At 43.0% G+C, this 18536-nt stretch overlaps 1 protein-coding gene across 2 annotated transcripts in view; it reads right to left on the reverse strand.

Moving 5' to 3' along the window:
- The window catches only part of LOC137351758 (SH2 domain-containing adapter protein F-like), a 262888-nt gene that overhangs the window by 158147 nt on the left and 86205 nt on the right, over positions 1-18536 (reverse strand). For both annotated transcript variants that reach the window (XM_068016564.1, XM_068016563.1), the window contains exon 3: positions 14566-14695. In XM_068016564.1, coding sequence (XP_067872665.1) covers positions 14566-14695 — 130 coding nt within the window. The remainder of the gene's footprint in view (positions 1-14565; positions 14696-18536) is intronic.

Genomic DNA, 18536 nt, shown 5'->3' on the forward strand with positions numbered 1-18536 from the left:
CGCTGAAACGTGAATGCTCTTTCGATGCCTGTAACCATCTTTCTATTAGCGAATCGGGCAATTAGCCCAATATGGAAGGAGGGTTATATGGACTCCCATAACCCATCCAGACAGGGGGAGGGGTTCGGTTGAGTATGGGCTCAACCACACCCAATGCATGCAGGTTTCTTGATGGATGTCAACCCAGAATGCAGAGTCGGAGCTCCACTGTTTGAGCGCAGCATTTTCTGACTCAGAGACAGGAATGCTACCATTTAACCAAAGGACTGCTTGTATCAAAGGGTGGTCATAACCCAGGAAGGAGGTGACTTTTCCAGGAAAGGAGGGAAGGAAATTGGAGGGATGGAATTGGAACACGGTCAAGGTAATGCTTTGAGTTTTGGAAGCTGAACAGAAAACTTGCATTTTTGCAGCACCTTTCATGACCTCATGTTGTCCCAAAGTGCTTCACAACCAATGGTCTGTTGTCATGCTGCCAGCCAATTTGTCAGTGTCCTGGCCAATATTTACCCCTCAACCAACATCACTAAAACAGATTATCTGGTTATTATCACATTTGCTGTTTCTGGAATCTTGCTGTGTGCAAATTGGCTGGCATGTTTCCTACATTAAGAGACCATGCTTCAAAAGTCCTTCATTGGCTGTAAAGCACTTTGGGACATCCTGAGATTATGAAAGGTGCTACATAAATGCAAGTCTTTGACATCCACATACAAGCATTTTCCAGCAGGACTCGCTGGACAGTGATCAGGAACCCGCAGACATTTCTCCTTCCTACCACAGAACCACTGTAAGCCTCCTAATGCAACCTGGCTAAGACCAGCTAACTCGGCATAGGCTGGGGAACAAACCGAGGCCTTTGGGTCTGGGCTGCTCTTCAATGTTATATTGAGTTTTAAAATGGAAGATGGATGATGAGACTTCTTACAAATATTTAATGCAGTAAAACAAACTGCTGTGTTGGACAGTGTTCTGGGGCTGTGATCAGATCACATACTGAGGGATGGACACAGAAAAGCCCTTTCAGAACCTCTCAATAAGTGTACAAAGACAGGAATTCCATGCGGCCCAATTAAAAGAATCCAAATTCTCAATTGACTTCCCATTTAACTGAAAGAAACAATATTCCCTTTATTGAACTGATTACCTATTCATAATGGAAAACAGACCCTTCACCTTCTATTACCAAGACTGAAAGGAGCAGTAGGCCAGGTCTTGGGGTCATTGCAATCCAGGGCCTCCAGTTATAACAGGCTCTGATTTGTACAATTACACATTTTAAAGGCCTTTATTCTGGTCCGATTGCAAGAAACAGTCAGCACTAGGGTTACAATCCGGTTTGTAAAGAGCACAGTCAGATTCAGGTCAGGGTCCCAATCTGGAGTAGTGGAGAAGGCAGAACCCTCAGGGAGTTTCAAAACAATCTTTCCATCGATATCAGGATGTAGCAGTTGCAGAGCCGGGCTAGGACAGTTCCACTCCCTTTCACCCGTGATTTCGTTGGTAAAAGCAATATCCGGGTATAGCACTTAGAGCGTGGAATGACCCATGCTCAATTCCCTCAGGTCTGTACAGAGTCACTTGATCCCTGCTAGAGTGCTATTATGGTTGTGACAATTGGCCTCAGCTGGAGGAGGAAATAATGAACCAGTGTTCCCGCTCCTTATCAGCATCCACTAACCCCTTCTGGAGCATTCGTATGTGTTAACATCATGAGGACAGGTTTGGCACTCAAATAGCTTGCGGACACTTACAGTCGAGGCTAAGAATGGGCACTGGATTGAAGTATCAGAAGGCAGCCCGCATGGAATGATCCCCTAGAGTAACTCGCTACTTTATAGAGACTAAGAGGGGTAAAAAAGGTCAGGGGAGGGGAGGTCAGAAGAAGGACAAAAGGCAAGGTTTTCTCAATTAAACCAAAAGTGGGTTTCTTATTTAGTTTGTGGTGACTTAATTGTGTTATCTTTAGGTCCTGTAAGTTAATGCATGCAAGACCTTTGCAGCTTTACAACACTAGAAACCAAGAAGATGTTTCCAGATGTCAGATAAATTGAATGCATGCGAGCTGAAAAGGTCTGTCAATACTTAAAGGGTTAAGCACCATAGGATAGTGTGTAAATCACTGTGCAATAAATTAATGTCATCCTTTCATCAACCTCAGCTCTGGTAAATTGGCATGACAACTGGGCACGCTTTATTATGTATTGTGATTGAGAGGAATCTAATTAATATCTTTTTTATGCATCAGATTCTGCCTCAGACAGAGTGAAGCAATTACAATATCCAGACTAATTCTTAAGTGTGGATCTCAACCTATGTACAGCACAAAGTGGAGTGGGAATGGGCTTCTGGGTGAGGTTGAGGCAAAACCCCAGGAATCATTTAACTAACAAGTTGATGTGTTGATGGACAGTACTGGTCCTCTCTGATGGATGGCCTGGTCGTTTTCATCCCTGTCTAATTAACGTAATACATTTTGGGCTACAGGAAGAAGAGTAAAATGTCTCGCATTGCCAAGTGGCAAGGGGATGAGCATAGCAGGCTACACTGATGCCGGAATGGGAATATACCATGTGACCTGGTGCTGAGTCAAACAGACCAGGAAGGGCCTGGTTCAATCCTTAGTCTGGGTTGAATCAGCTGAGACTCAATATATAAAGTGGGAGGAGAGAAGAGGAGCACAATCAAGTACAATTTCCACTTCTAAATCTATCCAATAACTTCCTTCCATATCCCCCACCTGAAAAGTGTACGTGTAGTCCCCATGGTCAAATAACCTGCTGATGCTCAAATTTGGGCTCACCCAAAAAGAATGGATGCGGCAATGTAGGATTGATGATGGACTTTGGCTTAGCATGAATCCACACTTTTGGAAGATGAACAAGTTGGTGGTGGGGGTTGACTGTTGGTATGAGTAATTGGTGGAAAAGATAGAAATGCTCCACAAAGGTATAACATGAGAGCCTGTGTGACTTGGATTGAGCTTTGTGGAATTAACAAAACCGAGAGGATGTTGAGCTACAATTGGAGAATGTTACAGGGAAAGGGCCAAACCAGAGTGATTCCATTGCAAGAGGGGATACGCCTCTTGTCACTCATAACACAAAAGCATTCCTGATCATTAGCTCTTGTTTATTTGCCCGAACATTACGTCACCTACTCCCCTCCAGAGGAAGAAATGTTACTATGCAAGGGATTGTAATACTCGCCCTGTCGATTTTGTGATGGTAATGTTATGAGGAAATCACAGGAGAGCTGAGCTGAGGATTTGGAGTTGTCCAAGAATGACTAATGTTGACTTGATATGTCTAGCATAAACAAGATGGCAAGAAGATTTAGAATGTAAAATGTATCCTGTAACTATCTAACAAAGGAGTCAGAGGCAGCACAAATACAGTGGATATCATATATAGCAGCAGAGTGCGATTGATCAGAGTAAATGATGGGAAAGCACCCTGCTGAGAGGGGGCAGCTGTCATTTACAAATGGAATGGGAAATCAATAAATGCTCTCCTCCAATTTATAACTGCTATAAAAATAAAGCTGAATTCTACACATTACAGATCGGTCAAGGACAAGTAAATGAGATTTGTAAAGTACCGAGAAACCCAGAGGCCTGCCTTTTCTCCTAAAATGGAGAAGGGCCAGGGTCCACGACATGGGGACAGCTTCAATTTTGAAACAAACAGGTAGACGAGTAGGTAAGGAACATGAACAAGTTGTGATTAGATAGATAGTCCTAAGTTTGGGTTTTAAAAGCAAATTTTCAATATAGGTGAGTTAATCTTCATTCTGTAAAAAGGAAGGGGTTTTATTCTGATCTCGGGGTTCCTCTCTATCCCTATCGATCACCCAGTCCACTCTTTGTAGGCCCGTAGGAACTGGTTGGAAATAATTGGACCTGTTTGTTGGCATAAAATGATTGAAATGGGGTCTTGTTATTAAACAATCAGAGCATTCAAATTGAGCAGTTGTGATATAGCTGGAGTCACAATGCCAGGCACCATTGAACAAATCCACATGTTTAACAAAGACTTCCATTTATGTATTGAGACATTTCAAACCTCTTTATATACAATTAATTACTTTGCATGGTAGTCACCATTGATTTGTAGGCAAATTGCCACGGAAGTGTTTTTGTTTTCTGTTTAAAAATGAAGGGGGCGTCTGTGTGCCTTTAAGACCGAGAAAGGTTTTTATATTCTCTGTGAACAGAGTGTATGAGCTACAAGCCTGTTCCTAAGCAACAGCAAGAGAAATGTGGTCACATGCCATATTGTATCAGTTTGACTGTGTGTAAAGACTGGCTAGAATTGGTTTGATCTGGCAGACCAGCGAAGTGTGCTCTCCTTGAAGGAAGGATTTTGTCTCTCTCTCAGCAGAAAACCTACATTGGCCTATGGGCTGCATTTAGCTGAAAGAGGAAACGATCCCTGGAAAGGAATCTTTGCATTATTGGAGGTAGCAAATTCCTTTTTCTTCCAGTCTCTAAGAATTCTCTACCTCAGGAGTGACTTTCTGTTGCCTTTTGTGTTTCTGGGAATTCTGGAAACACAGTAAAGTTCCTACTGACAGACTGCTAATTCAAAATCTAAATAGACCCATTGGCTGGAATTTTACGGTAGGCTGATGGGAGCCGGCCACCAACTGAAAAGTTGGTGGTGAACCCACATCCGCTTCACCCGAGGATCCAACACGTATTTTGCGGGTCCCTGAGCTTCAATTGGTGTGAGGTCTGACTTCCACCTGATTGAAGTAGGAGGTCCCGGCTAATAGAGTCCCAGCATCGTCACTAGTAGCGGTGGCCATTGCTGGGACTGCAGCCCAGCATGAAGGGAAGATGCCTGGGAACCGGGAGGACAGGTAGGTTTTGGTTGCTTCGTCGGGGGTAACTGGTTGGGCCCCGGCAAGGCAAGGGTAGGGTTGGCGGGGGCGGCCTCCATCGGGCACAGGGTGCCCTATCACGAGGCCCACCCCGGGTGCTCTGAAGCCGCCTGGTTTTTCCAGATGGCTTCTTTGGTCCTTGGCTGCCCAACCAGCCATCGGCGTGGAGACAGGCGAAGGGCCTTAAGTGGCCGTTAAGTGGCCACTTAAGTGCCTTGATTGGCCTGGGGTGTGTGGGCCGTTTCTCGCCCCTGCAGTCCTACGTAAAGTGGTGGCAGGAGCGGGTCAGGAAGGCCTCCCGGAGCCTCCCTGTCCATTTTACGCCACCCCACTGCCACCATCCCACTCATCAGTGTGGTGTAAAATTCAGCTGGTTGTTATATTCCTTGCTGAAAGATCTGTATGACAACTACTGCCGCTGCAGTGCTTGAACACCTATCCATTACAGACTGTTCATCAAGTCGCCTGGAGACTTCGAGTGGCATCTGACTATAAGATTCTGGAACACCTCACTGATCCGGGAAAGTAACCAAACAGGACTTACAACCCAGTTGTTTTATTATTCCTAAGAAACAGCTCTAACTTAAAACATCATTTTAGAACCAGTTAACTGTTGGTTTTTGAATGTATGTGTGCATACTTGAGGGTTAGGAGGAATAAGAAATTATAAAGTATTTTCAGATATAGATGTATCTCAGTATTGATTATTGTTTGAGATTTAATTTATTAATAAATAGTTAATTTGTTGTTTAAAGATACCTGGTTTGGTGTGTTTTATTCTGGGGGTTAATAAAGTGTTTAATTTGGCGAATTTCCAGTAGGTAGGAAACTTTAATCATATGCCGTGACCTGTGGAGTAATGGGACTGAACTGACAGTGCATTACTCCCACCTCGGTCGTAACAAAATGCAGCAGCCAATTTGAGCAGAGCAAGATTCCAAAAATGGCGACTCTAATGAATGACTAGTTCATCTATTTCTTTTGGTGGTGCTGGTTGAAGGAGGAATATGGTCAGGATACTTTGTAAACAACTAACTCGTCTTTTAATAAGTGTCATGGGACCTTTAATATCCACCCCTCAGCTTAAAGTCTTACTCAATTTAGTGGGATGGATGTAGGGCTGCTGATTCATTGGCAGTTCACAGGATTCATGAAGTAGTGGGGTCCATACATAAGGTTGTGGGTTCAAGTCCCACTCCAGAGACTTGAGCACAAAAGCTAGACACACTCCAGTGCAATACAGAGAGAGTGCTGCACTGTCAAAGGTATCATCTTTTGGATGAAGCTTTAAACCGAGGCCCCATCTGCCCTCTCAGGTGAATGTAAAAGATACCATAGCACTATTTTGAAGAAGAGTAGGGGGGTTCTCACCAATGTCCAGGGCAATATTTATCCCTCAACCAACGTCACAAAAACAGAGTATCCTGTCATTATCAAGTTGCTGTTTGTGGGCTCTGTGCAAATTGCAGCAATGCTTCCTACATTACAACAATGACTACACTTCAAAAATACTTCATTGGCTGTAAAGCATTTTGGGATGTCCTGAGGTTGTGAAAGGCACTATATAAATGCAAGTCTATCTTTTTTCTTTACTCCCAGATAGATAAAAGCTGGCTCATTTCTGTTCCCAAGTCAATCTGATAGTAGAAGAACTGTGTGTTCGCTGTCAGTTCCACTCTTCAAACATAACAGAGCCTTAAAAGGATTGGATTTCACACCAAAAGCAGCCTCGGGCTATACTACAGAATTATTCCTTGAATATAAATGGATCATAAGAATTCCTACTTTGTACTCACCATGACTTTTCCCCTACAATTATGAATAGGAGTAATTTCACATTTCCCCCCCTCCCGCTTGGTGAATTTGGAACTGTTCATCCATTTTGAAATGCCACTAGCTGGTTGGGACTGCTTTCGCCTGGTTCCATTCTTATCTATCTAATCATAGCCGGAGAATCACTTTCAATGGCTTCTCTTCCTGCTCACATGCTGTTACCTCTGCTGTCCCCAAGGATCTATCCTTGGCCCCCCTCCTATTTCTCATCTACATGCTGCCCCTTAGTGACGTCATCCAAAAGCACAGAATTAGTTTTCACGTGTATGCTGATGATACTCAGCTCTACCTCAGCACCACCTCTCTCAACTCCTCCACTGTTGCTAAATTATCAGGCTGCTTATCCAACATCCAGTACTGGATGAGCAGAAATCTCCTCCTATTAAATGTTGGGAAGACTGAAGCCATCGTTTTTGGTTCCTGCTCCAATCTCCATTCCCCAGCTATTGACTCCATCCCTCTCCCTGGCAACAGTCTGAGATTAAGCCAGTCTGTTCGCAACATTGGCGCCACATTTGAACCCGAGTTGAGTTTCCGACCTTATATTCTGCCTTCACTATGTCCACCTCCGTAACATCGCCCGACTTTTCCCCCGTCTCAGCTCATCTGCTGCTGAAACATTCTTGCCTTTATTACCTCTAGACTTGACTATTCAAACTCATCCCTGACCAGTGTCCCACATTCCACTTTCCGTAAACTTGCGGTCATCCAAAATTCTGCTGCCCATGTCTTAATTCGCACCAAGTCCCATGCCCCTATCACCCCTATGCTTGCTGACATACACTGGCTCCCAATCAAGCAACATATTCATTTTAAAATTCTCATCTTTGTTTTCAAATCCCTCCATGGCCACACCCCTCCCTATCTCTCTAATCTTCTCCAGCCCCATACCCCTCAGATATCTGCACTCCTCTAATTCTGGCCTCTTGAGGATCCTAGATTTTAATCGCTCCACCATTGGTGGCTGTGTCTTAAGTTGCCTAGGCCCAAAACGCTGGAATACCTTCCAATACTTTTATACCTCTCCACTTCACTTTCCTCCTAAAACACTCATTAAAACCTACCCCTTATGTGGCTCAGTGTCATATTTTGTTTTATAATGCTCCTGTGAAGTGCCTTAGGCCGTTTTATTACATTAAAGGTGTTATATAAATCCAAGTTGTTGTTGATCTACTTGAGAATCAAATAAAGATGAAGAAATTACTGGAGATGACACACTGCAACACAGAGTTTCCTTTAATCAATGCTGGGCTCCATTTCCATTCAGAACCCAAGCAATAAAAAATATTAAACGTTGCACGGGGGAGTCTTAAATTCAAAATCTCTCTCCACGTGCCATCAAGGTTCCTTTTAAAACAGTCTCAGGTTTGAGATCTTGAATTAATTATATTTTCTGCACATGAGTGGATATAAAACATAAGAGAAAGTCAGCATCCCAGCTGGAGATCAATAAAGTAAGTATCATTAGAATGAAAACCAATAGAATCTGGCTGACGGCGTGCGCTAATTTTATTTTCTTCAAATTTCTTCCCCTCATCATTTGAAGATATTGATTCCTCACTGAGTGCTGTACACTCTCCACTGGGAACCAGTGCCAATTGTCTTTTCTTCGAGCCAGGACTGTGCCTGTTAATTGTAGCATCCCCTGCTGTTGCCTCAGGTGATTTAACATAGCACCAAGGAGGGATGGAATCTGGGACCTTTCCTGGTCGGAGTTGCTCAGAGGCAGTGTGTTGGAGCAGAAAGCAAGGTGCTTCATTTGTCATGATCCTTTCTTTAGCTCCCTGCAGTTCCTGGACTGAACCATGTGGCATTTGTATTTTCCTCTGTGCAGCACTTTTCAACATTTTATTACATTAAAAGGCACAATAAAAATGAGAGTCATAGTATCAAACACACAGGAAGCCATTGTGCCCGTACTGGATCTTTGTAAGAGTTACTCGATTAGTCCCATTCCCCCTGTTCTTTCCCCATAGCGCTGCATTTTTTCTTTTTCAAGTATATATCCATTTCCCTTTGAAAGTTACTCTTGAATCTGCTACCACCCCATTTCAGGCAGTGCATTCCAGACTATAACAGCTTGCTGTGCACAAGAAATTGTTCCCATCAACCCCATGAATCGATGTTGAACAGGCACCCTAAATCCAACAGCAGTTTTGTAGACTCATATTTGTGTGACTCTGTAATTGTAAGGGAGCCAGTCTTAGCCGGAGGGGGAAGATGGTTGTTGGCACATACATGATACAGTTCTATGATATGAACTACAGAGGTGGCAAATATCAAAGCGTCTTCATGTTTACATCACCTGCAGATAGGTTGTCTATACTGAGGAGTGTGGAGAGAGAGACTGGGCTGTCTGCTGTCAGCTATACCACCGTAATGTAACAGCACCTATTGATTGTGGTTTGTGAAAGGGAAAAAAAATGTAAGGGGCAGGGGAAAGACAAGAGAGTGACATGACAATTTGTATCTTGTTATACACAAAGGGGAGACTCTATGCTCAGCAGTTTAATGACACTGCAGTACAACTGCACATTAATGCACCATTCTTAGTCATGATGGGATTAGATGACAGCTATAGTGCTCCAGGATAAGACAAATGTACATTTATAATTGATTGTGGAACACAAGGGCAGATGTCTGCCTATATAGTTTGAAATATTTAGCAGGGCTGCAGACGCTAGTTTGGGCTAACAGATTAAGTCTGGTCCAATCGGAAGCAGGAAAAACACACAATATGGACACTGACCAGACCCTCTTTCAATTTTCCTCTGAAACCATTATCTATAATACCCCTAAAGCCAACCAATCTTATTAACCCGTGGAAAGCACATTATGACATATTTCATCCTGCACTAAAGGCCCTGGCCAGAACCTCTCATACAGTAGTTTCCTTCAAGCCCTATACATGTGCCATCCTTTTCATACAGGCATTTATTTATGGCACAGAAGGAGGCCATTCAGCCCATTGAGTCCAGGCCAGCTCTCCACAGAGTTACCAGTCATTCCCGCTTTCTCGCTCAATCGCCTGGGCCTGCAAGTTTATTTCCTTCATGTGGCTACCCAATTTCCTTTTGACATCATTGATTATCTCCACTTCCACCACCCTTGTGGCCAGCGAGTTCCAGATCATTACCACCCGCTGTGTAAAAAAATTCTTCCTCATATTCCCCCTGCGTCTCTTGCCCAAAACCTTCAATTTGTGTCCCCTAGACCTTGTACCATTACTTAGTGGGAACAGTTTTTCCTTGTCTAACTTGTCTAAACCTGTCATAATCTTGTACACCTCTATTAAATCATCCTTCAATCTCCTTTGCTCTAAGGAGAGCAACCCAGCTTTTCCAACCTAACCTTGTAACTAAAATCCCCCATCCCTGGATCCATTCTGGTAGATCTCCTCTGCACCCTCTCAAGGACCCTCACATCCTTCCTAAAGTGTGGTGACCAGAACTGGATGCAATACTCCAGTAATGTATCCATGCTCCCTTCAGCCCACCATCAATGGCAGAGCTTTCAGCGACCTTGGACCTAACTCTTTGGAACTAAACCTCCGTCTGTCTCTGCGCTTTTAAAAACCACTTGAGAACAATCTCTTCAATCTAGCTTTCAGTGCCTCCCCTATTGCTTCCTTCAAGACTAGTTGGGTGCTTTGCCTATGCTTATCTGTGAAGCACCTTGAGACACTTTGTCATACTATCTAAATACAGGCTGTTAAAACAGTTGAATTCAGTAGAAGGGTTGGTCAGTCTTTTATGAAGAATTCTTTCTTACTAAGTGGCTGATCTCCTATGGTGTTCCACACAGGAGTCAATATATTATTTAGGAATCCAACCCCAAGTGCAGCCTTCAGGTGGAGAGAGGCTGAAGGGCAGTGGACCAGGATATGCAGATGTAATTCAGTCCCCATATTAAAGTTATATATTCTGTCTTTGTTTTAATATATTATTAATTCCTATGTCCACATTAATTATGAAATCTGTCTACATAAACTGAAATTAATTTTACTCACCAGTGTTTGCATGGATAGTTTCCATTACAAATCTGGACAGAGGCATTTATAATAAAACAAAATGATAGGAAGTGTATGCAGATCGAAGATTTTCTATGTATTATAGATGGAGGCAGAAATTAGAAACAGACAATGATACAGCACAGAATGAGGCCATTCAGCCCATCGTGCCTGTGCTGTCCCTACTTATAAGCAAGAATGAAATCACTCTACAGTCACTATAAATCACAGAGCAATTTCACTCCTGCTGAGCAGCATGAGTAAATTCATCCTCGATCAGTGCAAAATGGATTCTCTCAATTTGTAGCAACAGTGGGAAAATCACAGCAAAACAACAGACACTTGGGGAAATGGAGGTTGTTTGGGAGCTAAGTGAGCTCCAGACAATTGTAACCATAGGGTACAAGGGTCCTAAATACAAGGAATTTGTAACAATTTCTTTCAAATTTCCAATAAGCGCAAATTAGGATTCCAAAGTATTGTAACCCAAAATTAACCAGTTTATCAACTGGCACTTGCTTAGTAGTCCAGATTCCAGCAAGTTGGATCCCTGAGTTTAGACTATCAAATCCAGTTTGCATAATCTGGTGTCAGAATCATAGGCCCCTAACAAACCTGCCACAGGGATAAGGGGGACAGATTTAGTGACTCAAACTTGATAAGGCTGCTGCATGGATTGCGGTCCCCCGAATTAAGCAAATGCCCATATAAAAATGGTTAGAGAGAGAACAGTTGGTGTGAATTAAAAGATTGGGGTTGAGTCAAAGGCACATTATCCTACTTCAAATCTGACCAGGGTAGCTTGAATTTAGTGCTGGATACAGAACATGAACATCCTTGATTGCTATTCACTTTATATTCCAGTTCTTCCTTCAGAGGCTATCCTGAAATATAAAAGGTAATGTACACCCCTGTAATATAACTGAGGCAATATACACCATGCAATATAAAGGACAACATGTACACCGAGATATTGTACACCCTCTGTGATACAACTAGATAATATACATCCTTGTATACACTCCTATGGCCCTGAGCGTATCACAAACCCATGGGGGTGCTTCTGGCTCTCCGTTTCCCTCCAAAAGCCAATCCTTTTTCTTGTAGCCATTATCTGTCAGTCTCTGTTCTCGATTCTGAGTATTGCAGGAGGGAAGGCCATTGGGAGGCAAGCAGTACACAGAGGTGGCTGGCTGTTTTTTACAACTTTAACATATCTATCACTGAACTCCTAGTGACAGAAATGGTTTGGTTGGACACAAGGAGAAATTCTGATGACAATTGTCTAATAACTTCGGTGACATGATATTAATTGATGATTCCATTTGCTCAACAGCTAATAGGCTTAATAGGCTTCGCACAATGAAATCATTTTGCAGTGATACTAATGTGTGAGCAAACATAATGGTCCCTTCTCTGCATGCAATGGCTAACAAGCAGCAAAGAGACGAACATACAAATTAGGAGCAGGAGTAGGCCACTCGGCCCCTCGAGCCTGCTCCGCCATTCAATAAGTTCATGGCATAATGTTTTAATATTGGTATCGGCTGGCAGAACACTGGTTAAGATACCAGAAGAACTCCCTGCTCTTTTTCAAATGGTGTCTTGGAATCTATTGAACAGTTGGGACCTTGGTTCAATATCTTGTCTGAAAGATGATGTTTCTGGCAATGCAGCACTCCCCAAGTGTTCTGTGGGAGTGCCAGCCTAGATTGTGGCTTCAAACCCTGGACTGGGGCTTGAACCCCACAAACCTGCTGACCTAGAGAATGAGTGCTACCAAATAAGTCATGCCGACATCAGCATTACAACCAGAACCGAACATTTGAAAAGAAAAGGAATTTACAAGCTTCCCAGGTTCAAGATTTGTTTTGTAAATAACGGAGTTGCGAAAGAGGACTTATTACTCCAAAAGGTATGGTTAAAGTAAAAACGTTCTTGTGTGGGTGTCAATTTAAAAAAGGAAGCCCCATTTGATTTGATTTTATAAAGTGGTTTTAATTCTCTCTGTCTCTCTCAGCCTTCCAATTCATATGTAAGCTGCTTTTACCATACTTGGCATTTTGGGAATATCCTATTTTTATTCACTGACATTTTAAGATCATGCCCCAGATTTGACTCTTCATTTACTGAAGAGATTTAGTGACACTAATTGGCTGATTTTGAATGCAGTTAAATAACAAGTAGTAGATTTTCTAGTAGGCATCAATGATTGGTGGTAGGTATTTCCAGGAGTCATTACAAAACAATTAAGCTCATAGTTAAAGGGTAGAATGACAGCAAGCAATACTATGTGACAGATCCTAGTACTAAACACTGCCATTGAACTTAATACTGGTACAATAACACAAATCACTTCAGTATAATCCATTCAAAATTAGTTCAGAAGCTCAGAAAATCACATGATACACCAATCCATTACTACACAATAATGTCTATGGGCAGAACCATTGGTTTATGATGAAGGATTGAGTCAGATTCCATTTATAGGGCATGGGATTAAGGGGATTTTTAGGATCATATTCTGGAATGATGTCTATCTTCTTGTGAAAAACAAAATCCAATGGCCTTGATTATAGCACTGAAACCATACCAAAAAGCCTCTGAGTGAAATATATATGAATTTGCTGAGGTGCTAATATGCTAAGTTCTATTGTGTTTTAGTCACCCTGACTTATAACCAACATCCAATGCTCTCTTTAATTATGAGACAGAACTTGCATTTATGTAGTGCCTTTCACATCCTTGTGATGTCCCAATGTGCTTTACAGTTAATTAAATGCTCTTGAATTGTACAGTCCAGTTGAAACGTAGGCAAAAAAGAATATCGTGCAGATTGTGAACAGGGCAGGAGAGAAGACGTAAATCAAGAGGTAATGGAAGATGAACAGACTGCATGACACAGAGCACCACACAACCTGCAAATTGTGTCATGAATAGACAGCCTTTTAAATTCAAAAAAACCTCTTCCATTTCATTTGCGAGGTGACAAGGAAAATAGCTTGGAAAATATTTTGCGAAAGGTATTGAAAGGGTTAGCAATCACTTTGCATTGCCTCATCCCTTGCAGAGATTGGCAGGTCAATGCTGCCTTCTGTGAAACTACAGATCGGGGGGAGGTATCAGAACTCCCAAGTGCATGGATGCTGTCTGATTCCTAGAATGCAATTCAAGCTGCCATGACAGTCCTTGTAAGCAATTATTTATGACGTTGAAAGGATTGGTAATCTTTAATGAAGAGCCTCAATTAGAAACCTTAACAGAGCATCGAGAAAGAAGTCAATATAAACTACGACTGCCAATAGGTTCAGCAAAACATTCAGCTCTGCTCCCTGCCCCATATGATGACAGTCAGAAAATGCTGCCTCGGTACATCTTGGAATCACAGAGTGATACAGCACAAAAAGAGGGCATTTGATCCATCCTGCTGTGCTGACTCTTTGAAAGATCATAACAATTAGGCCCACTCCTCTGCTCCTTCCCCATAGCCTTTCAAATGTTTCCTTTTCAAGTATATAGCCAATTTGCTTTGAAATATACTATCGAATCTGCTTCCACCACACTTTCAGGCAATGCATTCCAGGTTATAACAACTCTGTGTAGAAAAATTCTATCAAAATGCCTCAGAAGTTTGAACAATCTCGTTAAAATCTCCCCTTAACTTTCTCTGCTCCACGGAGAAAATCCCAGCTTTTCCACTCAAAGCAGTGCCCGAATAGGAACTTGAAACCTCAACCCTCAGATTAAAAATCTGTGCCTTACGGACAAATCATAACTTGCTGCATAAATCTCTCCTCTGGTTCTTTTGTCAATTACCTTAAAATATGTACTGGGCTCACCTGCTATAACTCTCTGTGCTTCGTATGGCTCCATGTAGCCATTGTTCTCAACTTCTTCTTTGTCATTTATCTCTCCTCTGGATTCGTGCCGGATATCAAATGGGTCGGAATAATCATCATCAGCCAGAGTCTGGATAAAGAAAGTATATTAATGAGTGATTCAACATATTACATATGGACGATGCCCAACAAATTTTCAATCTCCTTGAGTGTTTGGGTCCAACTTAACTCATGATACCCCATCTATAATGCCATTCTTCACGGTCGAGTGTAGATGCTGAGTGCCAACAGACTATTTCACTATGGGAGGCATCACTGCTCATACCAATCACCCGACATCCACACAGGAGTCAGGAGTAAACTTGGTCTGACAGCCAGGGAGCAACGAGGCTGATCATAGTGGCCTTTCTGCCCTCACAACTAACGTCAACTAACACAGGCAGAGACTGAATCTGGAGTCGTCTTGACAGAATCACAGAAATCGCTACAGTGCAGAACGAGGCCATTTGGCCCATCTTGTCCGCACTGGCTCTCCGAATGAGCAATTCCCTCAGTTCTATTCCCCTGCCTTCTCCCTATAACCCTGCACATTCTTCCTTTTCATATAACGGTCTAATTCCCTTTTGAATGCTTCAATTGAACCTGCCCCCACCACGTTCTCAGGCAGCACATTCCAAACCTACTCGCTGCATGAAAAAGGTTTTCCTCATATCACTTTTGCTTCTCTTACCAAATACTTTAAATCTTTTCTCTCTCATTCTCGATCCTCAATATAGCTTTGGGCAATGCATTTAAATACATTTATCAAGGGAGCGTTTTCTAAAAAAAAAAGGAAAGAAGCTCAGCGGTGGAGTATTTTTGTTCTCGTTACAAGAAAAAAAAGATTGTTTTGGTATTTCTTTATGAGCCCTTTAAAATGTAGACCTCAGAGAGTCAACCTTTCTGCTACCTCAGTTATGAGGAACATCCCTGCGTATCCTTGGGCAGCTCCTTATGAATGGCACACTTTGCCTTGTGGCTGTTAGCCCCAGAAAACCACTCCGTGGACCTAATCCCAAGCTTGGTTTCCCAGACCCAGGTGGCCCTGAGGTGGGTCTCATATTCCTGTGGTATGGCTCTAGGATGCTCCCTTTCAGTTAGATAAATGAAATGGGCAACCGGTGTTAGAGATCCTACCCAAAGGCCTCACTATATTGGCAGGAATTGAAGTTGTAAAAAAAAATTAATTCATGTTGACACTCTAATCTTCTTGTATAAACTGGGAGAATCCTTTGCCTCTGCAGACTTTCCATCCCCTTGAATTAACTGATTTTTTTGAAGAACAAGAAGAGTCTAGTATGCACAATGACCAGTTAGCGCTGGTCTTATGTTATTCAGTGTGCTGAGGAGTAGGGCAGAATATTGGATGATCAGTTATGCTTTGATTAGGATTATACAGTTGTTAGGCCCATACTGTAATTGAATAATGATACGAAGTAATTTGGTGCATTGGATTTCCATGCTCAGACTTTATAATTAGCCATGGATTTATCAATTGTTCTATATCTGCAGGCTGATTGTTAAAAATAGATATGTGCGTGTGTTTTATTAAAGTGATTTCTCTCTTTCTCCACTATGTTTACATGGGTCTACCAGCCTTCTGGAATCTTACCCAGTAGTCATTGCTTGTGTATGAGCCTTGTCAGTAAGTGCCAAGAGGTTAAGGCGACGGGCCAAGTGCGGGGAAATGGGATTAGTTAGGACGGGTGCTTGATGGTGGGCGCAGGTGCGTTGGGCCGAAGGGCCTGTTTCTGTGCTGTAAAACTCTATGATTCTATGTAACTTTGGGTGATGTTACAACTGAGCCCAGTCCTGTGGTACAAACTCACACACAGGCACACTCATCCCTTCCCCTCCCACCACAGTGGCCACAGGGTAGCAATCAGAGCAGAAACCCTGGCTGATTTTATTTTCTCTTCCAACATGGGTCAACGTCTATATGTATGTCGATGACACCCAATTGTTCCTTTCCATCTTCTCTCAAAGACAGTGGAACGGTCACATGTTGCCCACTATCCATTCCTGGATCGACCACAATTAACTTCAGTTAAACACTGGGAAGACTAAAGCCATTGTCTTTGGCCCCCACCACAAATTTCTTTCCCTCATCACCGATCCCGGCCATTGCCTCAGCTTAAACTGGATTGTTCACAATCTCCACATCCTATTCTATCCTGTCCTGAACTTCCAACCCATATCCTCTCCATCACAAAGACTGCTCACTTTTCACCTCAGTATCATTAACTGCCTCCGATCATCTACTGTTGAAACCCTCATCCATGCCGATGTCACTTCCAGACCCGACTATTCCAATGCTTTCCTGGCTGGTTTCCCATCCTCCATAAACTTCAGCCCATCCAAATCTCTGCTGACTGTATCCTATCCTTCAGCAAATCCGACTCATCCATCACCCCTGATCTTGCTGACATACAATGGCTCCAGTTCTCCAATGCCTCACATTTAAAACTCACACCACATCTTTATATCCATTCATGGTCTTTCCCTCTCCATAGATAACCTCCTCCAGCTCTACACTCCTCTACCCCCCGCAAAATTTTTCATTCCTCGTACTCTTGGTTTTTCTGCATCTCTTCCCCACCCCCACCTTGGTGGCACTGCCTTCAAATGACAAGGCTCCATGCTCTGGAAATCACTCCCCAAAACCCATCAGCCTCACCACCTAGAACAAAGATCAACAAAGAACAAAGAACAGTACAGCACAGGAACAGGCCATTAGGCCCTCCAAGCCTGCGCCGATCTTGATGCCTGTCTAAACTAAAACCTTCTGCACTTCCGGGGCCCATATCCCTCTATTCCCATCCTATTCATGTATTTGTCAAGATGCCTCTTAAATGTCGCTATCGTATCTGCTTCCACCACCTCCCCCGGCAGCAAGTTCCAGGCACTCACCACCCTCTGTGTAAAAAACTTGCCTCGCACATCCCGTCTAAACTTTGCCCCTCACACCTTAAACCTATATCCCCGAGTAACTGACTCTTCCACCCTGGGAAAAAGCTTCTGACTATCCACTCTGTCCATGCCACTCATAACTTTGTAAACCTCTATCACGTCGCCCTTCCACCTCTGTCGTTCCAGTGAAAACAATCCGAGTTTATCCAATCTCTCCTCATAGCTAATACCCTCCAGACCAGGCAACGTCCTGGTAAACCTCTTCTGTACCCTCTCCAAAACCTTCACATCCTTCTGGTAGTGTGGCGACCAGAATTATACGCAATATTCCAAGTGTGGCCTAACTAAGGTTCTGTACAGCTGCAACATGACTTGCCAATTTTTATACTCAGTGCCCCGACCGATGAAGGTAAGCATGCCATATGCCTTCTTGGCTACCTTATCCACCTGCGTTGCCACTTTCAGTGACCTGTGGACCTATACGCCCAGATCTCTCTGTCTGTCAATACTCCTAAGGATTCTGCCATTTACTGTATACTTCCCACCTGCATTAGACCTTCTAAAATGCATTACCTCACATTTGTCCGGAATAAAATCCATCTGCCATTTCTCCGCCCAAGTCTCCAACCAATCTATATCCTGCTGTATCCTCTGACAATCCTCATCACTATCTGCAACTCCACCAACCTTTGTGTTGTCTGCAAACTTACCAATCAGACCAGCTACATTTTCCTCCAAATCATTTATATATACTACAAACAGCAAAGGACCCAGCACTGATCCCTGCGGAACACCACTAGTCACATCCCTCCATTCAGAAAAGCACCCTTCCATTGCTACCCTCTGTCTTCTATGACCGAGCCAGTTCTGTACCCATCTTGCCAGCTCACCTCTGATCCCGTGTAACTTCACCTTTTGTACCAGTCTGCCATGAGGGACCTTGTCAAAGGCTTTACTGAAGTCCATGTAGACAACATCCACTGCCCTTCCTTCGTCAATCATCTTTGTCACTTCCTCAAAAA

This window comes from Heterodontus francisci, chromosome 36, assembly GCF_036365525.1.
Source record: "Heterodontus francisci isolate sHetFra1 chromosome 36, sHetFra1.hap1, whole genome shotgun sequence".
NCBI lineage: Eukaryota > Metazoa > Chordata > Chondrichthyes > Heterodontiformes > Heterodontidae > Heterodontus > Heterodontus francisci.